Raw genomic sequence first — 26,218 nt, 5'->3', positions numbered from 1 at the left:
GGGTGTGTAGAAGAACCTCAGGGATTGTTATACTCTGAGCAGGCTCCATTCATCCACCCATTTTTCCTACCAGCCATCCACTCATGTATTCACCTGCAATACATAATACATGTATGTATACATACATACACCTATTAATCCACTCACTATTCATGCAACTATCTACCCACCCACCTGTCCATCAGCCTAGTGATTTATTTGCTCATCCATCCATCTACCCATTCATCTATATAACCCTGCATTTGTCTGTCCATCCATCCATCCATTCATCCATCTTCATTTCCATTCATTTATCCCTACATCCACTAACCCTTCCACTCTTCCATCCCTCTAACTATCCACTCAGTTATCATATCCTTCTACCTGTGCACCATCCATGAGTTCACCCACCCATCCATCCACCTACCTATCCATCCATCTGACAAGGCCTCTGTATACCCATCTATCATCCATCTACCCATCTAGCCATCTTTCTCTCTATCTACCCATCGATCAACTCACCCATTCATTCATTCATTGACTCCATCCCTCCATCCCTTCATCAGTTCACCTATCTATCAGATCATAACTAGTCATTATCCATCCACCTACCTACATTTATCCCTCCCATCTAACCTACTCATCTCTCCACCTGTTTAACCAGTAGCTACCAATATTTGTTCATTCTGAGAGTTAAAGATTATGAGGTCATATGTGGGATTGATGGCTCAGTAGATAAAGCACTTGCCATGCATGGGTGAGGACTGGCCCCAGGATCAGAGATGGGATTCCCAAAAATAAGATGGTTCATAGATTGACTGGAGCTGGAGGACTCTGGGCTCATTGAGAGACCCTGCCCCAATAAATAAAATAATCGAGGGAAGCATCCAATGTCATTTTTGAGCTGCCACAAGTTCAAACAAACAAACACACACACACACACACACATTCACCCATGCATATATCATACATTCACCAACACACATGTAAACACACAGATAAATGCACACACACAAACAAAAAGATTTTGAGGTCAACAAGAGAAATAGTCTTGGATCTCCTGTAGATGGTGGTCTTATTGGTGAAGACAAACAATGAAGTCACTCAGTACACCAGAGAGTTGGCCTGGGTGGTCAGTCAGTACCACTGAGCAGATCAGCAGCCCTTGAGCCCCAGAGCAAGCTGCGTGAGGCCAGAGCAAATGTCCCTGAGGAAAAACCTGGGGTGACTCCCAGAGGCTGAGGGGGAGTCAGCCATCCAGACAAGACTCAGCAACTGCAGAAACATTGAAGTAGGTAGAGAATGAACGACGGCGAGGAGCAAGGAACAGCAGAAGATGATGGCCTTGGAACCCCTGTTTTGGGGGAGTCTAGTGGGGAGATACTGGAGCCCATGTTATCTGACCAGCAGGAGACAAGCAGAGGAATGGAAACCAGTGAGGCATCTTCCCTGTCATCTGGACTGAGCACCAATTGTATGCCCTAGTAGAGGTGGGGACAGAGCAGGAGGTGGATCTGAGGTGACGTTGGAAAGAACAGAACTCTGGATGTGAGTGAGGGAGAGCAAGGTGGATCTACTCTCTACCCTCTCTAAGGCGTGCCAGGGCGGGGTTAGTGAGGCACTAAGTGGGCACTGACATGGTACTAGCTGGCAGCAAGGTCCTCATGGTCCCCCATCACACAGCCGCAGCTGCACAGCCAGTGCCCAGCCTGCTTGGAAATAGAACCTCGTGAATGCGTGCCAGGGTGAGCCACTCCCTTTACACTCCTAGGAAAACCAATTTCCTCCTGGAGATTGATCTAGGAAGGCAGCAGACTGCGCTTCTTCGACAGGTGACTACCTGCTACCCAGAGGTACTTATTTTCACGGCTTTCAAGTGCCATTTTTATATTTTTGAATTGGTAATAGAAAAGATGCACTTGGCAAAATATTCAAAATGTTTAGGAGATAATATGGTGTGAAGTACAGGTCTCTTCCCCCTCCACCCCACCCAGCTCCAGAGTTCTTCCCAGACAGAATCTCCCTCACTGGATTCCTGATGCTCTTTCTAGAGAAGGACTCTGTCTATATGATGCTATAAGAAGCCTCTGTGTGGAGGGGCTATGCTCTGTGTACACATTCATGTGTGTGCACATGTGTGCAAGGGTTAGGGATACACATACATGTGCAGTCATGCATGCGGAAGCCAATGGTTGATACTGAGTATCTTCCTTTGTCAATGTCTGCCTTATTTTTTAAAGATTTATTTTATTTAAGGTGTGTGTGTGTGTGTGTGTGTGTGTGTGTGTGTGCCACTTGTATGTAGGCTCTTGGAAGCCAGAAGAGGGCATCAGATTCCCAAGAGCTGGATTTGCAGGTATTTGTGACCTACCTGACAGAGACCTACCCATTCCTGCTGGGAATGGAACTCAGGTCCCCTAGAAACAAGTGCTCCTAACCTCTGAGCCATCTCTCCAGCCCTGAAATCTGTTTTCCTTTATTCATGTGTGTGGGGATGTCTTGCTATGTGGATATGCACATGTGTGTAGCTGTCCTCAGAGGCCAGAAGGAGGGGCATCAGGTGCCCTGAAGTTGCAGTTGAAGCTCTGGTCCTTTGCAAGAGGAACAGCATATGCTTTTAACACTTTGGTTCTCAACCTTCCTAATGCTGCGACCCTTTAATGCAGTTCCTCATGTTGCAGTGACCCCTAACTAAAAATTACTTTCATTGCTACTTCATAGTTGTAATTTTGCTACTGTTATGAAACATAATGTAAATATCATATATGCAGGATATTTGACAAACACCCCACAGGTTGAGAAACACTGTCTTGATGGCCGAACCATCAGCCCCCACTTCCTTATTTGTTTGCAAACCCAGGATTCACCAGTTCAGCTCCTGGATGGCCAGCGTGCTCCAGCAACCCTTGTGTGTCACCTCCCAGCACTGGAGTTGTAGGCGAGGGTTACCACACCTGACTCTGTATGGGTACTGGGGGCCTGGACTCAGGTGTGGCAAGCATTGACTGAGCTATCTTTCCACTTTCCACAAATCCTTTTTAATGCGCCTGAAAAAAATAAACAGCTCCACATTCTTTCTCTAGCTGAATCACTGTGTGACCTTGGGCAACTCCCCTCCCCTCTCTGAGCCTTCAGAGTCACTGTCTGCAAGACAGAAACACACCCAACCTGTTAAGAACGAATGGGAAGACATGTTGGGTGTTTGCATCACCAAAAGGCATGTGCTACATATGTCCAGACTGCTCTGAGCTGTAAGTGGTGCCTGTGGGTAGCTGGCTTTTCTTTGAAGCCCCCACTTTATGTCTAGAATACTGTCCTTCGTAAGAAGTAAATGGTACGTGATTGTCCCATTCTTCTTGCACCATTATTTTGTATTTGTTGTTGTTTTTAGCCAGACTCAGGAGAGTCGAGACTGAACGTGTACAGAGCACATGTGGAAGAAAGCATGGCCAGTCTGCTCATTTGACAGCTGGGTCTGGTGGTCAGTAGTGGAGTTTGCATAGCTGCTGTTTAGGGACATAGTGTGGGACTACAAAAGAGACTGCCTGCGCATAAGTGATGTCAACACTGAGTGTCTTCCTCAGCCCTCTCCATCTTCTTTTTTGAGGCACGGTCTCTCACTGAACCCGGAGCTCTCGGTTCAGTTAGACAGGCTGGCTAGTGAGCCCCTGGCCTCTGCTTGCCTGTGCTTGAGTTCAGTTATGCACGACCACACCCAGCTTCTAAGTGGGTGCTGGGCATCTGAACTCAGGTTGTCCCGAGTGCACAGTAAGTACTCCACCCACTGAGCCAGTTCCTCGGACTTTGGGTTCACTCTTGATGTCCTGTGTTTTTCTGTTTGTGTTTTTCTAACAGGGTTTGTTGCTTTGACAAATTTCTGCAACTGAGGGGGACAGGAGCCCTGAGGGCACCAATGAAGGGGAAGTTGGCACCATCACCTGGCTGGCTCTTCTCTCATTCTCCCAGTGTGATCTATATGGAGGGGACAGGTCTCCCTATGGATGAGCATTTCCCCAGGGGACACATTTCTCTGCACCTCTCGTGGTCATCCTATATGCTACTGTGCTCTGGGGTCTCCCTCCTGATAGACCGCCTGGAAGGTCTAGATGCTCCTCTCCTGCCTCTTTCCCTCACTCAGTTTATAACAAGCATGGGAAGGTCCTGTTTCCTCTCCACCCTTGCCATGTTACCCAGTTCTTCACAGCCTTTCCACCATCTGACTTCCCAGGGACCCTTCCACTCCTCCATTCTCCATGGACTCTCAGCTTCCTTCCTTCAGAAATCCCAAGCCTTGCGGGTAAGATAAGCAACCAGTCCATTCAGGCAAGCCACACAGATAGGGCAAGGAATGGAAAGCAACCCTTCCCCCCCCCCCAGCCACGTCTGCAGGGCCCTGCTGCCCACCTGCCCACCCAGCCACCTTGTTGACTTTCCTTCCTTATTCCATTCACGGTTATCCCAGCTTTGCAATAGCCCCACATTATTTCTTCATTTCATCCTAAGACTGCCCTGACTCTGCTGGAGAGAACCTGACTTTGGAGTTCCGCCTGCCCACAGTCTGAAGAGTTGTCGCTTTTTCTCCTAATTGTCAACTTTCAGATAACACCCCCAGACTCTTCCTTCACTTCCTTCAACCCAAGAGGCTCCCTTCCTTTTCCTGTTTCAGTTGTTCAAAGTCAGCCCACATCTAAGTGTCATACAAGGATAGTTGTTTTGCCTGAGTTTTTGTTATTTTGTATTCCTGGAGATTCTAGTTGCCTTTATTTTCTTTTGTAGCAGAAGAATCAGGTCTTTGTCAGCAAGCCACTAAACATCCCTCCTGCCTGTGGATAGTTACATCCTAAGAATGCGAGCCATTCTTAAGAGCCTCCTCTGATGTTCCACTCCAGTCTGGGCTCCAGATCTCAGCAGTGTCATTTTGTAGCTTCTCCCCTCATTAACATGTGAGATGAGTGAGTAGTTCCTTGGGCATTGCCATTGTTCTAATGGGCTACGTACTCAACAAACTTCAGCAAAAAGGACCTGAAGTATAAGTGCTCTGTCTGCTGTCTCTAGCTTTAAAATTCTGGGCTCAAGAGTCATTTGGCCTCTGAACTGGAACAGTCCCACTTTGTGGTGTGAAATGCGATGCTCTCCCGTCCTCATCCCATGGTCTCTGCCCCTCTGTTCTCCTCTCTGGAAGTTTGTAAGAATGTCAGGGTTTCTTTGTCTCCTTAATGTCTTAACGCTTTGGCATGCTGACCTTAGCCTGACTCTTCTCAACTCTCAACGCATAATGTTTACTGTCCCTGAGTTCCCTCAGACTCAGCAACCTTGAAGAGTCATTCTCCCTCTCTCCCTCTCTCCCTCTCCCCCTCTCTCTCTCACACACACACACACACTCTCTCTCTCTCTCTCTGTCTCTCTCTCTCACACACACACACTCTCTCTCTCATACACACACGCACATACACACACGCACACACACGCACATACACACACGCACATACACACACACACATACACATACACACACCTTTCTGCCTTTCCTCTACATCACTTATCATGATTCTATTTCTCCAGTTTTTTTTCCCTCCTTATTCTAGAGGACCTCCCTAGACACATGTATAAATTGTCTAGATAGTCATTTTGTCATCATCCAAGGGTTGTTCATTTTGTGGCAAGGTGAGCTTCTGAGGCTTCAGAAAGTGTCCCTGGGAACCGCTGAGAACAGACTGGACAGTGCCAGTATTCACAGAGCCACTGAATGTGGCTGCCCTCCAGGCACAGCCTAGATGTAATGTAACTTCTTTCTAGTCAAATGCCAGAAAGTGCGAGAGAAGACATGTCCCTTGCTTGCTCCCCACGAGAGATCATAAACAAAGACAAAGTTGGTCTCTCACACACTCCTGCTAGGCATGATCAGGGTTCAAATGAACATAGGCTGTGTTCTAGTTTTGTTTCTGTTGCTGGAATAAACGCCCTGCCCCAAAGTAACTTAGGGTAGAAAGAGTTTATAACACATTGCATGTTAGTCTCTCCTTGAAAGAACTCAGGGCAGGAACCTGGAGGCAGGAACTGAAGCAGGGGCCATGGAGGAGTGCTGCCTACTGGCCTGCTATTCGTATCAATCATTAACCCATATCCTCCCATATTGATTATTAATCAAGAAAACGTACCACAGGCTTGCTCGCAGGCCAATCGGATGGAGACAATTCTTCATTTGAGGTTCCCTCTTCCCAAGTAACCATAGGTTTGTGTCAAGTGGATAATAAAAACTGGCCATCCCAGAGGGAATGTGTATTTTATTCTGGAGTGAGCACACAGGAAGGCAGGTGATGGGCAGGAATGAAGAAGTGGCCCCAGGGATGCCTCATGCAACTGAGTCATGCACAGAAGTCACTGTGTGGCTGGGGAGAGGGGAAGCCATGAACTCAGACTGGTTAGTCCCAGCCTCACCACCCTCCAGCCTTGTGACCCTGGCAGGACTGCTCCGCCCTCTGCCTCGAGTGCTGCTTTTCTTCCTCCATCACAGGGCACAGAGAGTCAGACCCCAGTGCACACAAGAAGCTGAGCACTGGGCACTTAGTCCTGGGTCACCCTGGCATATGAGGCCCTTGGGGTGGCCAGAGCCTGGCCCAGCCTCCTCCCTCTCCAAGACCTGGAAGTTTGGCATTATCGTCCCCTGGCCTCACCACAGCCAGCATCCCAGAATTCATTACTTTCCTCGTCACTGTGACTTAAAACCTACAAAAAGAGAATTAAGGGAGAGGGGGTGTGTCCCATCTCATGGTGCAGAGGGATGCTGTCCATCGCAGCAGCAGAGGCACAGCTACAGGGACAGCTTTGTCCCTGGCACCACCCAGGAAACAAGAAGGGAATGCCCATGCTTGAATGTCGTTCCCCCTTTCTATTCTGTCAGGGATCCCAGCCCGTCCAGTGGTGCTGCCCACATGCTGGGAGTGTCTTCTCTCCTCAGTTATGCCTCTCGAGAGGGGGCTAGAGAAATGGTTCAATGGCTATATTGTCGCCGACCTCTCAGCAAACTATGGGTTCAATCCTAGCACTGCCTACACCAGATGATATAGCTCTTACCTGTAATCCTGGTACTCAGGAGGTGGAAGCAGGAGTTTAGGGTCATCCTCAGCTACAGAAAGAGTTGGAGGCCAGCCTGGGCTACAGCGTTCCTATCAAAAAACAAAACAAAAAAGTAAAAGCAACAACAACAAAACCTCTCTGGAAACTCCCGCATAGACATATCCAAGGTGTTTCCTAGGAAACTGAATTCTAGCAAGTTGATAATGGTCATGAACCATTATGACCCCCAGCCATTCCCGGTGTTGAGGATCTAATTTTGGATTTCCTTTCTCAGAGCACATGAGGTGGGGTGAGGGGTGGGGGCCCTGCTGGAGTCCAGCTTAGGAATCTGAAGCAGCAGAGTGGCTTCTTGGGGGAGAGAAGGCAAGGCCCCTTGTGCCTAGCCTGAAAACCAAGCTCAGAAACGACCCTATATGGGGCTCAGAACCACTGACTTCTGGATTGGGGGCTTTCCCCTATAGCTGGTGTGTCCCACTAGGGCCTGGAGCAGAGAAGCCCAGATGTTCACTGTAGGATTGTTGTGCTGTTGGATCAAGCAGGACAATTATGGACTTCCGTCCAGGACGAACTCTGTTCTGGCATCCATCCCTGCAGGGAGGCGCCTGGCTCAACACTCTCAGGCCACATTTAGCACTTTTCCCAGGTGGCGAGTGGGTGTCCTGATGGGGGAGAGCAGGCAGATGGGTGGGGCGATGGAGAAGCCACAGAGCAGTTGCTAGGGGAGGCTGGCATTCAGGCACACCTCCAGGCCGCGCCCAGCAGAGCTGCCCTTGCCCTTGGGTTATGTGGAGAGGCAGGCAGGTGCCACCATGAGCTTCCTGCCTCCCCACTTCCCTTATTTACACCATCAGTAAAAGAAGGGTGTTGACCCTGTTGTCCCTGTCGTTCCATGGTCACAGCTTCCAAAGGCATCCTCTGTCTTCTAAGCCTCGTGCTGTATTGGGTCCCCTGCCTCCCTCCCTTACATCTGTAGCATTTACCAGTTTCCATAACGTGAGAATTCTACCTCTTCAGTCTCAGACTGCTGGTGTGTTTACTGAACGGAGGAAACATGCCTCCAGCCAGCCCCGGTAAGCTGGCATGCTGCAGCACGCCCCCAGTCAGCACTGTGTCCCTCTTCTGCTTCCTCCTTCAGCTCCACCATGGGAGACCTTCAATTCAGGTACTGAGTGAGTGACTTAAAGGTCCTTCAGGATGGCCACCAAGCCTGATGGGGCCCAACCTGGGAGTTCTGATGCCAGAGCTCTGTTCCCTGTCCTGACACAGACTCCCTGTGTGGGCCTCAGTTTCCCAACCTGTAAACAACTATACTCTCCCCACGTTCTTTTCCCATTATCAATTTTTGGATATTTGGCCAGAAGCTACCATAACTACTGGTCAGTTTTTACTGTAAGTGAATATCACTGATGGCCTCCATGAATATGCGTGGATGTTGTGAGCGTTTACCATTAATGGATGTGTCAAATGGTCTCCCGTGCAGCTGAAATGGCTCAGCAGGCATAAAGCACTTACCATGCAAAGATGAGAACCTGAATTTGATCCCCAGAACCCAAGCAAAGCCAGATGCAGAGGCACACATCCATTACCGTAACAGTTCTGTGGTGAGATGAGAGACAGAGACAGGATTCCTGGAAGCTCACGGGCCAGCTAGCCTGATGTGTGTGTGGGCGACTCATTAGATAACCTCTCTCAAACAGAATGAAAGGCAGACTGACTGATGCCTGAAGTTTTCATCTGACCTAACATGTGCTCCGTAGCTCAAGCTCCCCGCTACACACGCATACAAGACAGGAAAAAATACTGGCATGAATGGAGATAAACAACAGCATATTGGATGAACATGTCATACAGTTGTTATAAGTAGATAAGGTCAGTGGTCACCATGAACATCCTCAAATTTTGACTCTGAGACAAGCCTGTCAGGCAGGGATGGATTTCAGGGCTAAAGAGGCAGTCCCAGAGCAACCAAGGTGAGCATGAATGCTCTGAGCTAGTATCCAGACGTATGCAGCCCATCCATGTGCCAGCCAGCAAGAGGATGAGGCAGCCAGGCCTGCAGGTCGTCTCAGGACTAGGGTGGGCACACAACAGGCTGTCAGCAAATGTCTCTACTGATCACACCTTTGGCAAAATACAGGTTGCTCTGTCCTTCTCTAGGCAATAGAAGCCTTTGGTGCCTGACTCGGGGATAAGGGAAATAGGACCCATCTGACTCATTGCCTGTGCCAAGGACAGCAGACAAGTGGCCGATCTGCATTTGCTTGTGTCCCCTACTCTGTATCAGTACCAGCTCAACTTGTCTCCTTCCCTTATCACCTGGGGTAGGGCCTGACGAATGTTCAACATCAGAAAAGTAAGAAAGAAAAGGGATTAATGGATGAATGGTTGATAGATAGATAGATGGAAGGATGGAGGATAGATTGGTGGGTAGGTAGATGGATAGATATTAGAGTGATGGATGGATGATGGATAGATGGATCATGCATTTGGTGTGTTAAATAGATATAATGATGATTAATCAATAAATGTTAGGTGAATGATGGATGATAGATGAATGGGTGTTAAATGAATCATAATGACAGACACAGACAGATATTATATGGATGTATGTTAGATGATGAATGATGGATAGATGGATGATGGGTAGGTGGGTGGATGGATAGATGGAGGATGGATGACTGGTGGGTGAATGGGTGGATGGATGGATAGATGGATGGATGCATGAGTATATGGAGATTGGTGGGTGGATGGATGGATGGACAGATGTATGTATGTATGTATGTATGGATGGATGGATGGATGGATGGATGGATGGACTGGTGGATAGATGGATGCATTGATGAGTGGTTAAGTGGGTAGGTAGATGGATGCCTTAGGATGAGGAAAGATGCCCAGGTGGGGCAAAATGCTGAGGCTTCTTTCTAGATAGAACTGTACTGTGCACCCTGTTGGCTCTTAGTAAATCCTCCTATGAGGAGAACAAAGGACAATGTGGCCCTGAGTAGTAAAATATTAAGTACCCAGTGCCAAACATCCCACCATGCAAAGGGTTCAGTGCCATTAAAGGAGATTCAGCTGACCCAGCTCCATGTAGCTCTACTGCCTCATTCCCCCAGTGGGCACCTGGCTTCACTGTCAGTTAGAAAGCAGCACAACATGGTCAGGTCTGCAGGAGGGCTTAGCCATGAGAGCCTGCTACTGTCTCTCAGATTTCCTCTTGGAGAGTTTGGGCTTGGTGGCCAGCCTGCCCATGCTCCTTGGCAGTCAGTCAGCTCAGCAGCACTTAACTCTTCAGGACACATGCTGTTTAAAACCTGACTCTTCTAACCAAGGTCAAAGCTGAGACTGTCGTGGTGGCCAGAAGCCTGGCAGAGCAGATGGCACTCTTGTGCCTTGGGTTCCCTGGCCTGTATGTGGCCCTAAAGAGGTTTGTGGATGAGCAGGACACAGTGAAAAGCAAAAAGGCCAAGCCAAGGGAAAGCAGGGCTATATTCTAAGTGGGAACCTGGGGCAGGGGACAGGAAAATTGTTAGGTAGACTTGGAGCATGTCCCCGTGGGAAGGTTCAGGAGTGTGGATTCCTCTGGCACTGCTAGGCACCATGGCTAGGATTGAAGTCAGGTGTCAGTCAGGAACTGGGAAAGGTTGAAGACAGGAATGGTCTCAGGCTTTGGCTGAATCTTTCTGCACCATTGTTCCCAACCATCAGCTGCAGGATCACAGGGCCTTGCTCAGCCCTCCTTAATGATAGAGCAGAGGTGGCTACATGAGCCCTGTGTTCCTTGGATGAAGATGTGAGGTATGGGATAGAAGGGCCACAGCAGTCACGGGGACAGGCTGGGACCTCAGCACAGTGGAAGGCTGATGGGCATTCATGCACCCTGCTTGGTGCTCTGTCTCCAGCCCTCTGTGGTGAGTGGTGGACAGGATCCCTTCCCACTACTGTGGCTTTGCTGTTCTGGTATAAGAAGAGTGATATATAGAGCCATCCTCCCTCAGCAAAAGTGAGTCTTAAACATTCATGGTTTGTGGTTATGGGGTATTTCCCATTTTTCAAGTGCAGTGAGTGGCTGGGTTAATGAGGCAGTGACAACATCTGTGAAAAGAGAACAAATATCAGAGAGCCTTAGCCACCCTTCATCACCCTTCATCAACCTATTCATTTATTTGTCCATCCACCTATCAACCCACTCATTTATTCTCTGTTCATCCATCCATCCATCATCTATCCATCCATGTGTTCATTCATCATTAACCTATCCATTCATTCATCTATTCATTCATCCATCCATCTACCCATCTGTTCATCCATTTATCCATCTCGGTATCCATCCATCCATCCATCCATCCATCCATCCATCCATCCATAGAAAAGTTCACTTACTGGAGCTGGAGAGATGACTCAGCAGTTAAGAGCACTTGCTGTTCTTGCACAGGATCTGGGTTCAATTCCCAACACCCCCATCAGGTGGCTCACAGTGCCTATACCTTCATTTCCAGGGCATCTGACACCTTCTTATGCCTCCAAACACACTTCCATATACATGGTACACATCCAGACAAGCTAGAAAACACAAAAACATATACATATTAAAATGTTTGTGCATAGCTATATATCACATGGCTTGCACATATGGTCAGCTGAACAGTGGCCTCCAAAGATGTCTATATCAAAATTCTCTCTGTCTACTTATAAGGCAAAAAGGGACTTGGCAGATTTGACGATGTTAAGGCTATGCAATAATGGATGGCTCATGGACACTCTCATTGCTCAGCATGGCCTGAATTCTCATGGTCTGAGGTTCCCCGCTGCCCTTCCTCTCAAGATGATGTGTTCTCTGCAATAGGCTCTCTCCAGCTGGGTGAGCAGTGGGCCCAGGGCACAGTGTCTGCTCTGTGCACATGTCATCCAGGGTAGAGCCATGTGGGACTCAGGGGCTGCAGGAACAAGTAGCATGAATGGGCAGCTTAAAGAGGTAGGAGTGTGGTCTCCCACAGCTCAGGAGGATGAGCCCCATTCATGCGCACAAGACTGTTCCCTTTGCAGACCCTTACGAACAGTCAGTCAGATCTTTTTCCTCTCTTGGTGGCTCCATGCCAATGACTTATGACTTCACCCTCTGTCCCCAGGACTTCTCTGTGTGTCTCTATGTTCTCTTCTGTCTGCTATGAGAACACTCTCATTGGATTCAGGGTACCCCTGGGTTCGGTATAGTATCGTTTCTGGGCTTAGCAACTTCTTTTTAATTTTCTTACTCTCATTTAGTGTGTGTGTGTGTGTGTGTGTGTGTGTGTGTGTTTGCATGCACATGTAGACATCAGAGAACAACCTGTGGGAGTTGGTCCTCTTCTTCCCCCACACAGGTCCCAGCAATTTAACTCAGTTCAGTAGGCTTGAAGCAAATGTCTTTACCTGATGAACCATCTCACTGTCCTGTAACATCTTTTTATTTTACAATTTATTTATTTGTGTATGAGTGTTTACCCATAAGTGTGTATGTATTTATACCATGTGTATGCAGTACCTACTGAAACCAGAAGAAGGCATCAGATCCTTGGGAACTGGAGTTTAGATGGTTGTGAGTTGTCATGTGGGTGCTAAGAACAGAAGCCCATGACATCATCTGCAAAAATTCTGTTACTAGGCAGGTCATACACTGAAAGTCTGGGTGCCATGAATTTGGGGGACACTGTCTATCCTTGGTCACTGGTCATGTGTTTTCCATGGGAGCACAGGCCCTGGCACAGCATCATTGGCTGGCAGCTGCCTGTGCCATGCCCCCACACAATTTCCTATACTTTTCTCTGTGTGTCTCTTGCTGAGGTCTAGTAGCATGAACATTGGGTCCAGGCTTAGCAGTGTGCCTTGACAGGATTCACACTGGGCCTGTGATCCTGGGAGCAGATGCCATAAGTACTGATGGAGTGAGTATCTAGGAAGGAGCACGTCCCCAGAGCTGCAATCTTGCAGTGACATTATCAGGAGGGTGTGGAGCCCTTGCCCACCCTCAAGGGCAGGCTGGGCTGCTTGGTCCAGTGGCTAGGCTGTAGTTAGTGAATGTCCAGGGGGTCTAGAGCTAGAAGAGCACTCAGTCAGAGCAGAAAAAACCCCAGCAGGGCATCATGGGACCACAAGGGACAGTGGAGAGGGAGAGGCCAGCCACAGGTCTAAAGGATGATCAGAGGTGGGAACAAAATTTGGAAAACTTAGAGAACAGGGAAGAAATGAAGAAAAGAAACTACTGGAACCAGGGGCTAGGAGTAGCTATATCTGCAGCCTGTCAGAGAGCTTGCCTGCACTTTTGGGGATCCAAAAACACCACTGAACTTGCAGCAGTGGTTAGATGCCAGAGATAGCAGGGAAGCAACTGGGGGGGCGCTGAAGCCTCCTGTACAAACAAGGACCTGAGACAAACAGCTCTTCCTCAAGGAGGAGCTATCAAGTATCTGGGGACATCTGCAGTGTCTGTGGACAGTCACCTTAGTAGATAAGTTGGAGTACCCCCAGTCTGTGAGAGTCTGGTCAGCACAGGGGACAGACTGCTGGAGGAGCCTGAGAGAGGCCTCTGATGAGTCAGGCCATGGGTGGCCAGAGGCCATCACTTCTTTCTCAGCCCTAACAAGGCACATGTCCCACAAGTAGTGGCCTTCCTTAGACGGAGGCCACTCAGGAAGCCAGGCTCATTGTCACTTTGTGGGGTCAAGTGTCCAGGCTCCAAGCCAGGACCATAAGTGTCATCAGAGCTCAGGAGGGACACAGAATTTTATTTGAGCAGACAATTGTCTGAATAACAGATAGCCAACCAAAGTAGGTGGCCACCCAACCTTCAGGATGCTTGGATAGAAAGGGCTCATGGCCATGTCCTGAGGATAGAAAAGGAAATTGGTAACCAGCTGGACAGGCTGAGTCCTGAAGGTTTCCCAGGAAATGATACGGGATCCAGATGTGGCTCAGTGGCTGTCAGTTTGGAGGGCTGTATGACAGGTTCCAAGCCTCATGTAGCTGCCAGCAGTCAGACCCAGGCCCTGCCTTTGCTTCCCCTGTCCATACTGTGGCTAAGGTCCCATTTGCCTATTACTCTCTGCTAACATTATCATCCTAAAGATGTCATCACTGTAGTTGGCCTTGTCCCCAATAATCTGTATGCAAGCAATTGCCCCAACATAGCTGGGATGCCCAGGAATCTGGAACACTCAGTGAACTCACAAAACTTTCGGAGCACCTAAGGCTTGGGAAAGTAGAAGTCCTTAGCTCTCTGCCTTTTGAACTAAGTCCATGAAAGACAAGAGGCTATGATCAGATCCTCCTGGAGGTCCGGGCACAGCCCAGCCTTCTCCCTACCTCCTTGTTCCTAGCCACAAATATCAGCCTGTGTCCATTAGGAAGCATTTGGCTATAATAAATCTCACTGGCTGAAACTGAGACCTTGGAGGTGAGTCTGGAAGTGACCAGAACCAGTATTTGTTCCATGGGTTAATTGCAACTCTCCAGTCTCTTGGCTCTTTACTCATGGTTGCAAAGTGGCAGCTAACGCTCCAGTTATCACACCTCCATAGCAATCATTTGCAGGGGTGTTGGGGAAAGCTGTGCTTCTCCAATGCCCCAAGTAGTTGAATAATTCCCAGGGACCCAGGTAGATTTGTTCTCTTATCTAATTGGGTAAAACCATGTCCTATAGTCACCGCTGTCCATGCTGCAGGGAAAACTGGGAAAGCAAGTGTGTAGCTTTTCCAAAGTCTGTTGTGGGAAGTAAACCAGGGGATGGAATAGACTGTACTGGAAGCTGGGTGTGAGGAAAGAATGAGATGAGGCTTGGCTTTACACTGAAGGCATTGCTTGAGAAACATCAAAAGACCCTCCTAGGCACGGTGACTATTTGAAATGGGCTTTGAGGGATGAATAGGAGTTGAGCAGCTGGAGTTAGAAAGCAGGGAAAGTGCTCCAGATAGGGGCCAGAGTGCAGGCTGGAAATACAGCTTAGTGGTAAAGGACTGGCCTAGCATGTGTGAAGCCCTGGGTTCAATTCCCAGCACCATGGAAGTGTGAGTGTAGGAAAAACTCTCCATGCAAACAGAGTCCAGGGCACCCCTGGTTGAATGTATCGCGCTTGACATCAGCTGTGCACTTGTTTCTGCGTGGAAGCACCATCTCTCTTCTGATTGGCCAGACCGTGGGGTGGGGGCGCTGCCTCCTTTGGGGCTTGTCTTTTCGGCTTTCTGACAGAATATCAGAGTATACTAGGTATTATCTGGCAGCTCAGCCACTTCCCTGTTATGCTGATGGAGCCAGCTCTATCATCCTGGGGGAGGGGCTGCGAGCATTCAGGACCCCCTAGCTGGACAGCATCACAGGAAGTAGGACACTGCCTCCTCCCCTGGGCAGCTGGGCTGCATCTCCAGGTATGTTCTCATGAGCAAATTCTCTATCTGTCCACGCCCTTGATCCCCTGCTCTATAGAAGAGTCACTGCCTAGCGTGGTGATTCACATCTCAGAAAGCTGAGGCGGAGAATTGCTGGAAGTGTGAGGCCAGCCTGAGCTATCTAGTGAGTTCCAGGCCAGACTGGGCTACATGGTGAGATTCTGTCTCAAATAAAACCAAAGAAGAAAAGTCACTTTCTCTTGGGGAAACCGAAGGTTCAATCAGTTATGCTGAGAGCATTCAGGGCCCATGAACACAGTCATTATGATAATTGGCATATTAATTACCACTTGATAATTATTGCTCATGAAGGCTGAGTCCAGGCAGACCTCAACTGTGAGGCAAGCTAGGGGGCGAGAGGGCACTTTGCTTTGTGTGGAGGACTCTCCAGTCTCAGCCTCCAGACCTTTCCAGGGCAAGTCACGGGTGATCTGTTTTCCCCACACCACTCACTGGCATATCAATCTAAGCACACCTGTACCAGGCAGGGCCACAGCTTCTGAGGAAAATTGACTCTTTTCTTAGCCTCTGTTCTAGGCAGTGACGTATCACGTAGGTGTGTTATTGTGTCCATCCTGAATCCTGACAGATTACTAAAGACATGTCCTGAGAAAGCCCAGCCCAAGGCCCACTGCGTATTTGTTAATAAAGCTTTATTGGAGCAGAGTGGAACCCACGCTTTCTCCTATTGGCAGGGCTGCTTCAGAGTCACACCTAACTGGGCAAGGCTTCCCTCAGAGCCTGAGCTGTTGACTCAAGGCCTTTATAGGAAGAATCATCAGCCAGTGATCTGGAATACTGAGATCTTAAAGTGCTCCCGCTGCCCGGGTGTGCCATCTGATACTGTGGTGCTCCCAAGTGGAGGGAGGGAGCAGCAGCAGGTGGATATGGGGCAGCTGTGACTTGGCCTTGTGACTTGAGCCTAGGCGTTCAGGGTAGGCAAGCCCATTGGGGCCTCATCACTAGGAACTGGGGTTCCAACAGACATTCACACATTGTTTAGTTGACATTTATTTTATTTATTTGTATATGGGAGTCCACACTCCTTGGCATTCATGTGGAAGCCAGAAGACAACTTACAGAAGCCGGTTCTCTCCTTCCATATGTGGGTCCTAGGTATCTATCAAACTCAGGTTGTCAGGCTCAGTAGCAAGTGCCTTCACCTGCTAAGCCGTCTCATTAATTCCAATGGTTTCTAGCTAGGGTGTCTCCCTACTCCACCCTGCAGCCAGGTGAGAAGAGTCAATGTCTATTCCCTGGCCTGTTTGTGTGGTCCTTTTGAGTTAACTTTGAGACAAACAGATGGGGCAAGCCCAACCTGTCAATCTAATTAGTGGATGAGGGAAAGGCACAAACAGACCTGCCTGTGCTTGTAGCAAAATACCAGGCAACTGGACTGCCCTGTGATTATTCTAGAGAATGTTCTTCAAAGTGTGGAGTCTGGGGTTCCAGAGCAGTCTGTGCCTGGAAGGCCCCCCAGTCTGGAAGCTCACCAGGCCACAGAACCAGGAGCCATAGGGAACGGGCTTTTCAGTGGAGCCAAGACTGAACTCTTGCAGGAGTGGCCTGGAAGGGAAACACTCCTGATTCTAAAAATGAAAGCCCCATGTCCCATCAGAACAGGGCAGGGAGTTTACCCATGCCTCACTGGCTATACAAAGGTGTCACTCAAGGAACCAGTAGCTGCTGAGACCCTGCAGCCAGAGGATGGCCATATTTGGCCATTCTGCTCATAGCTGGCTGCTCAGTCCTGCCAGGGCCAGCAGCCACCAGGCACACAAGTCACTGAGGTACCTATGCAGTGACAGCAGTCTGTCTCCTGAAGACCATGGCAGCTTTGTGCAAAGAGCATGGGCCGTGCAAAGACACTGTGGTTAATGAATGGGGCCTGCCCACAGAAGGGGAGATGGCAGCCAGGGTGGAGTACAGGGCATTAAGAGGGTCTTAGCCTTGGTGGGTATTTTAGATACTATTCCCAAAATGATGAGGCTCTGCAGGAGTATTTAAAATGGGAAAAATATACTATCTGATCTAAGGTGGGGGGGGTTGTGCATATGTATACATATGTACATGCATGCATACATACATACACACACACATACACACACACACACACACACACACACACACACACACACACACAATGAAGAGCTAATTCAGGTGGTACCCAGCATCAGGTCTCTATGGGTCTTGGAGGGGAATCCTGAGTCCTAGGTTGACATACAGGTTTTTCTCTGTATGGTCTCCAGAACCATGCTGGTTGCAGGGTCAGGGTGGAGAGCCTGCGGGACAGTACGTGGAGAATGGCACCCAAATGTTTTCCATTTTCCTTGGCACTTAAGCCCTTCTCCTCAGCTGTTAGCTTGAACAGGCTTTCTCCCAGAGTGCTGTGAGCCACCCTACCACTTGCCTTTCTGGAGATGCCCAGCTGGGCTCATGGAGGGAGGCCTCAGGCCATAGGGGCAGAATCCCTAGGTTCTTCAAAGCTCCAGAAGGAAGGAGGCTGCTGTCCCTCCCCCATGGGCCTCTGACTCTCATCTGCTGAGTGCTCCTGACAGGACTGTCCTGCTAACACCCACATGAGGGCAGGGTGCACATGGCAATATCTGTGTTTATGCATTGGATTCCCAGAATGCAGTAGGCTCAGTGAGGTGCAGGCGCTTTCTCCCAAGCTCACAGGCTTGCAGGCCCTGCTCTGTGCCTGGGCCCTCTCAAAGGAACTTTTTCTCATGAGTCTGGATGTGTTGAGGCTGTGGCCAACACCAACATTGCAAGTGAGGATGGCAAAGCCAGCAAGGGAATCTGTTAAAGGACCCTTTGTGGGCTCAGGATACTAAGACCCACCCCACCCGGGGTCTGGGTACCTCTGACCCCACTCTGTGCACGGTTCCCTCATTTCTGCTGGGAGCGATGGTCACTGTCATCAAGGCAAGGTGCTTCTGGCACCATCTTCTTGAAGTGTGCTTGGCAGGTAGCACATTGGATGGTGCTTAGGCAACATTGTGGGTGACTTATTGCAAGGTAATGAGACGATTTAATTCGAATCAGGTTCTCTGCTCATGATTGTTTCCATCAGGAAGAAGTTGTATTGCTTATCACGTTAGCAACAAGGAAGGAAATGGTCGTAATAAACACCTGCAGGGCGTTTTCATAATTGCCCATCTGAGAAATGGCTTCTGCAAGCATGCATCTGAGGAGGGCATATGCAGTCCCCAGGGGCAGGGATGGCACAGTGATGCCTCCATTCATCCAGAGAAAGAGTGGCTCCCAGGAGCCAGGAGGCGTGCAGTCCATATCTGTACGCATCGCTTCCCACAGGTGGCACAACTCTGACTCCCAGCAGCATCCTTGCTAGACTGTCACTGAAAGGCCAAGAGGCACTGGCATGAGACTTAGTAGCCCAGAAGCAAGAATGCCTGACCAATCATGTTCCAATCAGCAAGCAGGGATTAGAGGATGGCATCATTTGTGGTTAAAGCTGAGGACCCTCTCCTGTCCACCAACAGGCTTCCAAGCCTTCCCCTAGTCCAGGCTATTCTGCCCCTGCCCACCCGCAGACAGGTCCTCGGTGCCAATCTACAACCAGCTCTACCTCCATGAACTGGGCCGTCTGCCCACACCGGCAGCAAGAGGGCCTGGCTGGCATCTCTACCAGCTGAGCTGGGACACCTGTTAAGTCCTGGCCTATGCCCCAGCATCTCCCTACCCCCCACAGAGGAGCTGACAGCATCCTGCACGGCCTCATCCTTCCTGATTGGCAGAGTCCAGAAATTTCTAGGGCATCCACTGTCACTGCTGCTCCCTGGAGATGCGTCTTTCTAATAGTACTTCAGTTCCTGCACTGCCCGGCCCAGAGATAAAGTAACAGGAGCAGTGGGGATGCCACGCTCAGCCTTCTGCCCTGGACTGGAGATGCTGTAGGCAGATGATCTTGGCTTTCCATTGCATGCCTCTTGACAGAAAGCAGTCCACTTCCCTACGGCCCATCCTACTGCTAGAGAATGTTTGCAGTGTGCCCACCGCCCTTACTCAGCACTCCTTTTGGTCATTGGAGGTGCCTAAAATACGCTTTCCCTTGAACCCGTTCAGCTGAGTCACTGTGGGCACTGTCTGGAGGTGCCCTCACACACTTCTTAGCAACCAGCAGCACTTGAGGATTCTCCTGAGGTGAGAAAAAATCTAACTTGCAAGTGATTTTCACACCTGAAGGAATGATGTTTACAGATACCAGATTTAACGAGAAATGGAGTTGACCCCAGGTGAGATTCCAGAGACACTTAATCAAACGGCAGGCTGGCTTCCATGTTGTTGCTTAAACCCTGTGGATTTCAGAGGCGCTGAATGTATTTCCCAGCTTGCAAATAAGCTTGAGAGTTGAAGCCAAAGCCTGGGGACAGATGGAGTCCCCACTCATCTGCATGACTGTGGATACCACCCTGCCACCTCTTGATGGTAACCTCCACACCTCCATGGACCCAACTGGCCAGAGTTCATTCCAGTGGGTCTGTGAAGTCCCTTTCTGCAAGCCTCTATGTGCTGGTGCAAGGTGCCTTCCTGATGTCTGGGTTCCTGCAACATGCAGCTCTTGCATGGGACCTGCCTGACTTGAGCTCCCACCATGACCCCTTGGAAAGCCATAGATCTGTGCCCTCTGTCACACCCATGGGCCACTTCCAACACACAAAATAACATCCACAGCCTCCAGAGAGCAGGATTGGGCCCAGGGAGGGTTCTGAAGGGAGAAGTATCTGGCTTTCACCCCAGGACTAAGTAGGGATTCAACCACTTGTGTGTCAACCCCACTGAGGGAAAGAAATAGCCCAGATGTTTATCTGTCATCTTTGCCTTCCTGGGGCCAGCTGGAGCTGTCGCAGATTCTAGCATCTTGCAGCCTGGGTTCCCGCACTGGCTGTGTGTGTGCAGGTGGAGCCCCGCATCCCTAGACATCAGGCTGGGATCCCTGCTCTGCAGCCTGCTCATGCCTCACAGACACAGCCACCAACTCTTGGGCATGGTGTCCCTCTGTCTTCTCCATGGAGAGGCCATCTGGACCTCACAGCATCACCTCCTCTGTTGTCAACCAACCAGGTTTCTGTGATGGCCACATCCATTTATCTTCCTGATTCCACCAGCCAGATCCAGAGGTCAAAGGCATAGGCAGTCCTGCCCCTTCTTCTACCTCCCCAGCAGGCGAGGGTTCCTGGCCCCTTTATGGCCCCTCTTGTTTGACTGCAATTCTCTCATGACTCTTAGCTAGTGACCGCATCCCTCTAGACCCTACTTAGCCTCTGTGGCTTCTCCCCGATGTCTTTGAACCTCCAACCCCCTCTGCTTCTTTCTTGTAAGGACATGAACCTTGGTCCCATGGGCTTCTAACCCAGAATGCCCATCTCTAGAAAGGCCCTGCTTCCAAGGGACAAGGAAGTAAGGGTGTCTGTCTGTATGTGGGGGAGGGACTATTGAACCAACTTATACTCCACTTCTCAATAGGTCCAGACTGAGCCTAGTCTATTCTCTCCAAGATGCCAAGCACTCACTAGGCTATCAGCTGATGCTTAGTAGGTGTTCACTACAAATGCCTAGCATATTAGTTAATATACTAATGAGGCAACTTCACACAGACCCCAGCTACCTCTGGCCCAAGGTTAGAACTCCAACTCAGATGATCAAAGAAAAAAACAAAGCAACTTGATTGACAGGATTGCCATCCCCACAAGGACCCCAAGAGAGGCTCAAGTCCACATTAACAACCCTATGTACAGGGTCAATCTGCCTATAGTGGTCCTGCCCTTAAAGACTGGCTTACAGTCATGTGGGACACCTCTTGTTTAGTCTCCTCAGCCAAGGCCTGACTGCCCATGTCCTCCTGTAGGAACTGCTGCACTACAAGGAGCTATCAAATGCCAGCTGCCATGTGGTTATCTGCAGCTTTCCCTAGCCTAGCATGCTGCCCCACAAGAGGAAGGTGCCCCCCGGGCCACTCTAAACAAATAAATGCCACTGTGGCTTGGCCACTTGGGATTCTACAAAATGGACACCAGCAACCCCTTCAGACATGCCATGGGGGTGAGGTCCTTCAGTCTACTCTATGGCAGACCTCAAACCCCCACAACACTCCACATGCACTTGGTCAGTTGACACAGGTGGGTCAGGGGGATAGGAGCAAACATGGCTACCTTCTGTGTGTGGTTTCCAGAGGTCAATGTGTTTCCCATAAAAACAGCTCTTCTATTCTCCATGGCAACTGATGGACCTGGCTGTACTTTTATATAAACTAGGAAAGGAACCTGGCCCCTCCTCATGGCCACAATGCACACATGATCACATAGATGAACTATGGGTGGTCTCTGACATGTACTGTGTACGACCTCTGCAGCTGTACCGTGCCCCATACCATGTCTGCTGCAGCTAAATGTTGACAAAGGAGGACATACATGGGGTGCATTAGAACTCCAGAAAACGAGTCTGGAGAGCATGCTTCTGGCTTGTATTTGTGTCCAGTCACCAGACACTGGGATTTTTAAAATAGGGCACTTGGGGATCTTTGTTTCCTGGATACCCACAGTGAATGTTTTAGACCCCTGGTCAGTGATGGGTGAGGGAAGAGGGCTCCAGCAGAAGCCTGAGCAGGGTCACCCAGGAGCAGTGTGAGGAGTATGGGAGCTTCAGGTATGTCCCAGTGGAGTGTGGGCAGTGGTCTTTGGGTCCAATCTGGAGGGTAGATCAGCTGGGGCAGCCAGGCAGGGGCTGCCAGGGCCTTAGGCAGTGTTAGCCCTGTTTCTGGGAAGGTGCTGGGGCAGCCAGCAAGGCTGAGATGTGCTTACCCAGGATCAGGTCACCGGTCAGCAGGAGGAAGGACAGGAGACAGAGTCCAGGATGGCCCTCCCCACTGCAGCCATGCCCAGCGTCTCATACCCAGTTCCCCTCTGCTACGTGTCGCACTCCTGCCTCGGGTTCTGCCAGCCCCCGAGGATTTGGGGTGTTCGCAATAGCAGCTCACTATCTCTCAGGAAATGGGGCCCCTTGGGGAGACGGGGTGTTTGTTCCTGGGTCATAGCAAAATAGGATACATGGAAGCTTGAGGGCAGGGTTCCTGGCAGTAGGTCTTCCCACAGTGGTGCCTGTCAGTGGAGAATGACTTTCCACCAAGTCTTTACCCACACTCTTCAGGCTGGTGGATGTCTGAATTTAGGCTTTAGGCCCAAGGTCTGTTGATGGGTAAGGGCGGTGTGTGTATGGTGGGGCTTTGCTCCTGAGAAACATCACAGAGAGGAGGAGGAACTGGAAGCCGTCTTCCAGGAATGGGAGGCTCAGAAGAGGAGGTCTGTCTGCACACACAGGGCTGTCACAGCAGGAAGCAGCTGGAAAGATCAGAAAGGAACAGAATCTGGGACAGGATTCTGGCTTGGGGTTGCAGAAGAGGGTCAATAATAACGTTGATGCCACTAATGGTGACTCTTTAAAACTGAAATATTCCCTGTATGATACAGCTGACTGCCCAGCAGGGGCCGCCCTTGAGAGTGCAGGGTCTCAAGGGGGAATTCAGCACCCTCCTTCTGTCCCCCTCCATGGTCATACCTGTGGTTGTGGATCTCATTCTGTGGAGCAGGATGGGAGGCGTCAAAGGTCAGGGTGACCTTGGGCTCAGAGTCACACTTTGCTTTGCAGTGACACCCCTACCCCCACAAGCAGTCAGGAGGAGACACCCAGTGTCCATTCAGCACCACTGGCTTGAGAGGTCGCTGTGACTGTGGTGAAAGGGTGTATTCAGGCTCTGCTGGCTGATGGAATGCGTTCTGGGAGCCCTCCATGGCTTCTGCCCCGAGCCAGGCCAAAGCCAGTGCTGTCGGTCACCTGTGTCCAGGGGACCGTGCACACATTGTGTCTGAGACCCTCAAGTCAGAGTAACCAGCCCTCAGATGCTAAAGCACATGAAGAGGCATGGATGTGCTGAGCAGCAAAGACTTAGAGAGACCCCTGTGGCTAAGAAGGCAAGAAAACAGTTCACAGGGTTCCTATTGTCTGGCCGCTGAGGGAGCCCTGAGGCCAAGACAGGTAGCTTCCCTTGGGAAGTTGGAGGAGAAAGGGTATAGTTAAAAGGGGTCTCCAGTAACCTGAGTCTATATTCTAGATACCAAGCGCAGGCACAAAAGTGTGAAGTTGGAAGGGTCTGGCACAAGCTTGCTTCACCTGGTGTCTTATAGTGCCCCTGAATCCATAGCAACAAGTCCCGCCCCATCCCAGCTCTCCTTCCAACCAGTCACGTGGTGGCAGGATCTGGCTACCAGCCAGGTCCTCTCCAGTTACTGACCATACTTGAAAGGGGTTCCCTGGGGCCTTGTCACTAAACCACACTATCGTGGGTACTGTGGCATCCAACCACAGCAGCCCCACGTGACTGTGGGCTGTCCTCACAGCGTGTTGATATGGGAAGTAAAGGACTAAGGGCCTGTCTGTTTCTTCCTATAAGCCAACTCAGTGACTCACCATGGGCTCTCATCACCCTGATGGTGCAGGGGGCTTTGAGACCTGAGTAAAAGGGGTCTCACACCTGTGCCCGGGATCCAGGAGGCTGGTGGGATGTCTCAGCGGACAGAGCAAGGTTTGAGATTAGCTTCTCAGCTGTCTTCTCAGACGTCTGTGTCTAGACATCCTACCTAGACCATTGTGCTGGCAGCTTGTGTCACTGCCCAGCCTATGTTGCCTTCCACATAGCCAATGCCCTGAATGCAGACCGCCCCCACCCCAGAGAATTACTTAGCATGACTCTGTGATGGGTGACTCCTATATCTCCACATCATCAATCTTACCTGACCAATGAGAACCTTGAAAAGCCACTGCTCTGTCCTCACCTGAAACAGGTGTGTCTAACCAGCAGACCACTGGCCACACTTACCCAAAGCAGCTTTAATAGGGCCAACTCAGAATTAGAAACTTATTCAAAAGTTGTAAGATTCTTTTGCCATATTTTTTCCTTGTAACTTTATTGCATGGTTCTTAAGTATAAACTTGTAACTGGTAATGTCAACATAGTGTTACCATGACAAAAGGTTGGGCTGGCCTGCTAGGCTGGTTAGAAGGGGCTGCCCTGCTTCTCCAGCTCCAGGGTGCCCTCTCCTGATTGGCTGCTGTCTGCAGGCCAGACCCTAGGTCCTGTGCTTTCTGTAGACCGCAAACCAAAGAGAATTGACTGTCACCACTGTGGGCCTCAGAGCCCATCATTGCTCTTAACTCCTTTCTTCCTCTGTGTCTCATGGCTCTGATACTCCTTCTGTTGGGATTTCTGACCACCGTGTCCAATGTCCTCACACCTCCCACTGGGGCTTTAGAGAAGAAAGCCCTCTTCTTCCTTCTCCAGGTCCCAACCCCCAGACTTCCTGCCTTCTGACTTACTTCCGGGGGGCGGGGGCAATGACTGAATCTGAGATGCAGACATTCCTGTCTCCTGCCCTTCAGCAGCCACCAAAAAGGCCTGTGGGGACCACACTTGGTGACTCCCAAGCCACTGGGTATCAGCTTGCTGTCCTGTGTGCCCTGTGCACACACCAGAGGTGGACGGTCAGAGCTCTGTTAATGTTGGTGATAGACGACTTTGGCAGCAACCGTGAAGTTAGGGCTTTTTAGTCTGTTTCCTTTAAAATGGAAATGCTATACAAAGAGGTGAGCACTGTGGCTCTCAGTCCTCCTTGCGGTGGGGACACTGCTGGCAGCTCTGTCCTCAGCAAGGCATCATCCTCAGGAGGGAGCTGCTGCCCTTCTTGGCTCTGGTGGGACTGAAATGGCCTGAGCCCCTCACCCCCACCCCTCACTCTTTCACCCCTCAGCCTTGGCCTCTGTGGTCTGGAGGGACACAGAACTGGCAGCTCCCCCCACCTCCCCGCCCCTCCCGCCGGTCACCAGCCCAGCCTGCGGATCCTCTGCGCGCGGGATGACGCCCAGGCAGCCTCGCCGGTCGCACTGTGGGCTCATCAGATGACTGTGGGGGCTCCTGCTGCACACTACATTCCCTAGGACGGGGGAGAGGGAGGGAGGGGGCGCTGGCTGCAAAGCACAGGTCTCTGCGTCCCCAGTGCCTGCTGCTGGCTCCTGCACAGAACAAGCGGAGAGAACCTGGTCTCTTTAAACCCCTTCAAGAAAGAGCAAAGCAAAGCAGCTATCTTGGTTATTCCTCCGGCTGATTTCTTCTGCTTCCCTGGAAGATGCGTCTGGCCGAGACAGGCCTGGGGACCTCCTTCACCACGCTGCTGCCTCTGCCGCCGCCACCACCACCCGGGCCACTTACTTTCTTTGCTCTGGGCGGTGGCGTCCTGGCCAGCACCCAGGTCCCTTGAGCTGGGCCCCCTGCTTCCCCAGCGGCCTGGGCAGCCCCTCCAGCATCCATGACTCCTTCCCCCGGCTGGCTCCCGCACCCGCCGCCCCCCTCCACATCCCACTGTGCCCCGCTCGCCCATCCTGCTACCCCCCCCACCCCCAGCTCCTCCTGCACCGAGCTGCTGCCCAGGCTCCTCCATGCTGCCTGGATCCGAGCTGGGTGATTAATTGGCTGTGATGATGAGCGTCCCCGGCGGTGGAGCAGCCACCGTGATGATGACCGGTTACAATAATGGTCGCTATCCCCGGAATTCTCTCTACAGTGACTGCATCATTGAGGACAAGACGGTGGTCCTGCAGAAGAAAGACAACGAGGGCTTTGGATTTGTGCTCCGAGGGGCAAAAGGTAAACGTTCCGGGATTCCTTCATG

The 26,218-nt window shown here is 50.5% G+C and overlaps 1 protein-coding gene and 1 long non-coding RNA gene across 2 annotated transcripts in view; one reads left to right on the top strand and one right to left on the bottom strand.

Moving 5' to 3' along the window:
- Positions 1-26,218, top strand: part of Shank2 (SH3 and multiple ankyrin repeat domains 2) — a 433,677-nt gene that overhangs the window by 264,619 nt on the left and 142,840 nt on the right. Inside the window, 1 exon segment of the mRNA XM_021227358.2 lies at positions 26,111-26,193. Coding sequence (XP_021083017.2) covers positions 26,111-26,193 — 83 coding nt within the window.
- LOC121141947 lies at positions 21,917-25,869 on the bottom strand. The gene is made up of 2 exons (XR_005878927.1): positions 25,759-25,869; positions 21,917-22,837 (listed from the first exon to the last, which is right to left on the bottom strand). It is a non-coding gene; the product is annotated as an uncharacterized LOC121141947 (long non-coding RNA).

Source organism: Mesocricetus auratus, unplaced genomic scaffold (genome assembly GCF_017639785.1).
Source record: "Mesocricetus auratus isolate SY011 unplaced genomic scaffold, BCM_Maur_2.0 Super-Scaffold_4256, whole genome shotgun sequence".
Classification (NCBI taxonomy): domain Eukaryota; kingdom Metazoa; phylum Chordata; class Mammalia; order Rodentia; family Cricetidae; genus Mesocricetus; species Mesocricetus auratus.
The sequence above is the reverse complement of the archived record's forward strand: the minus strand, read 5'-3'. Positions and strand labels throughout refer to the sequence as shown.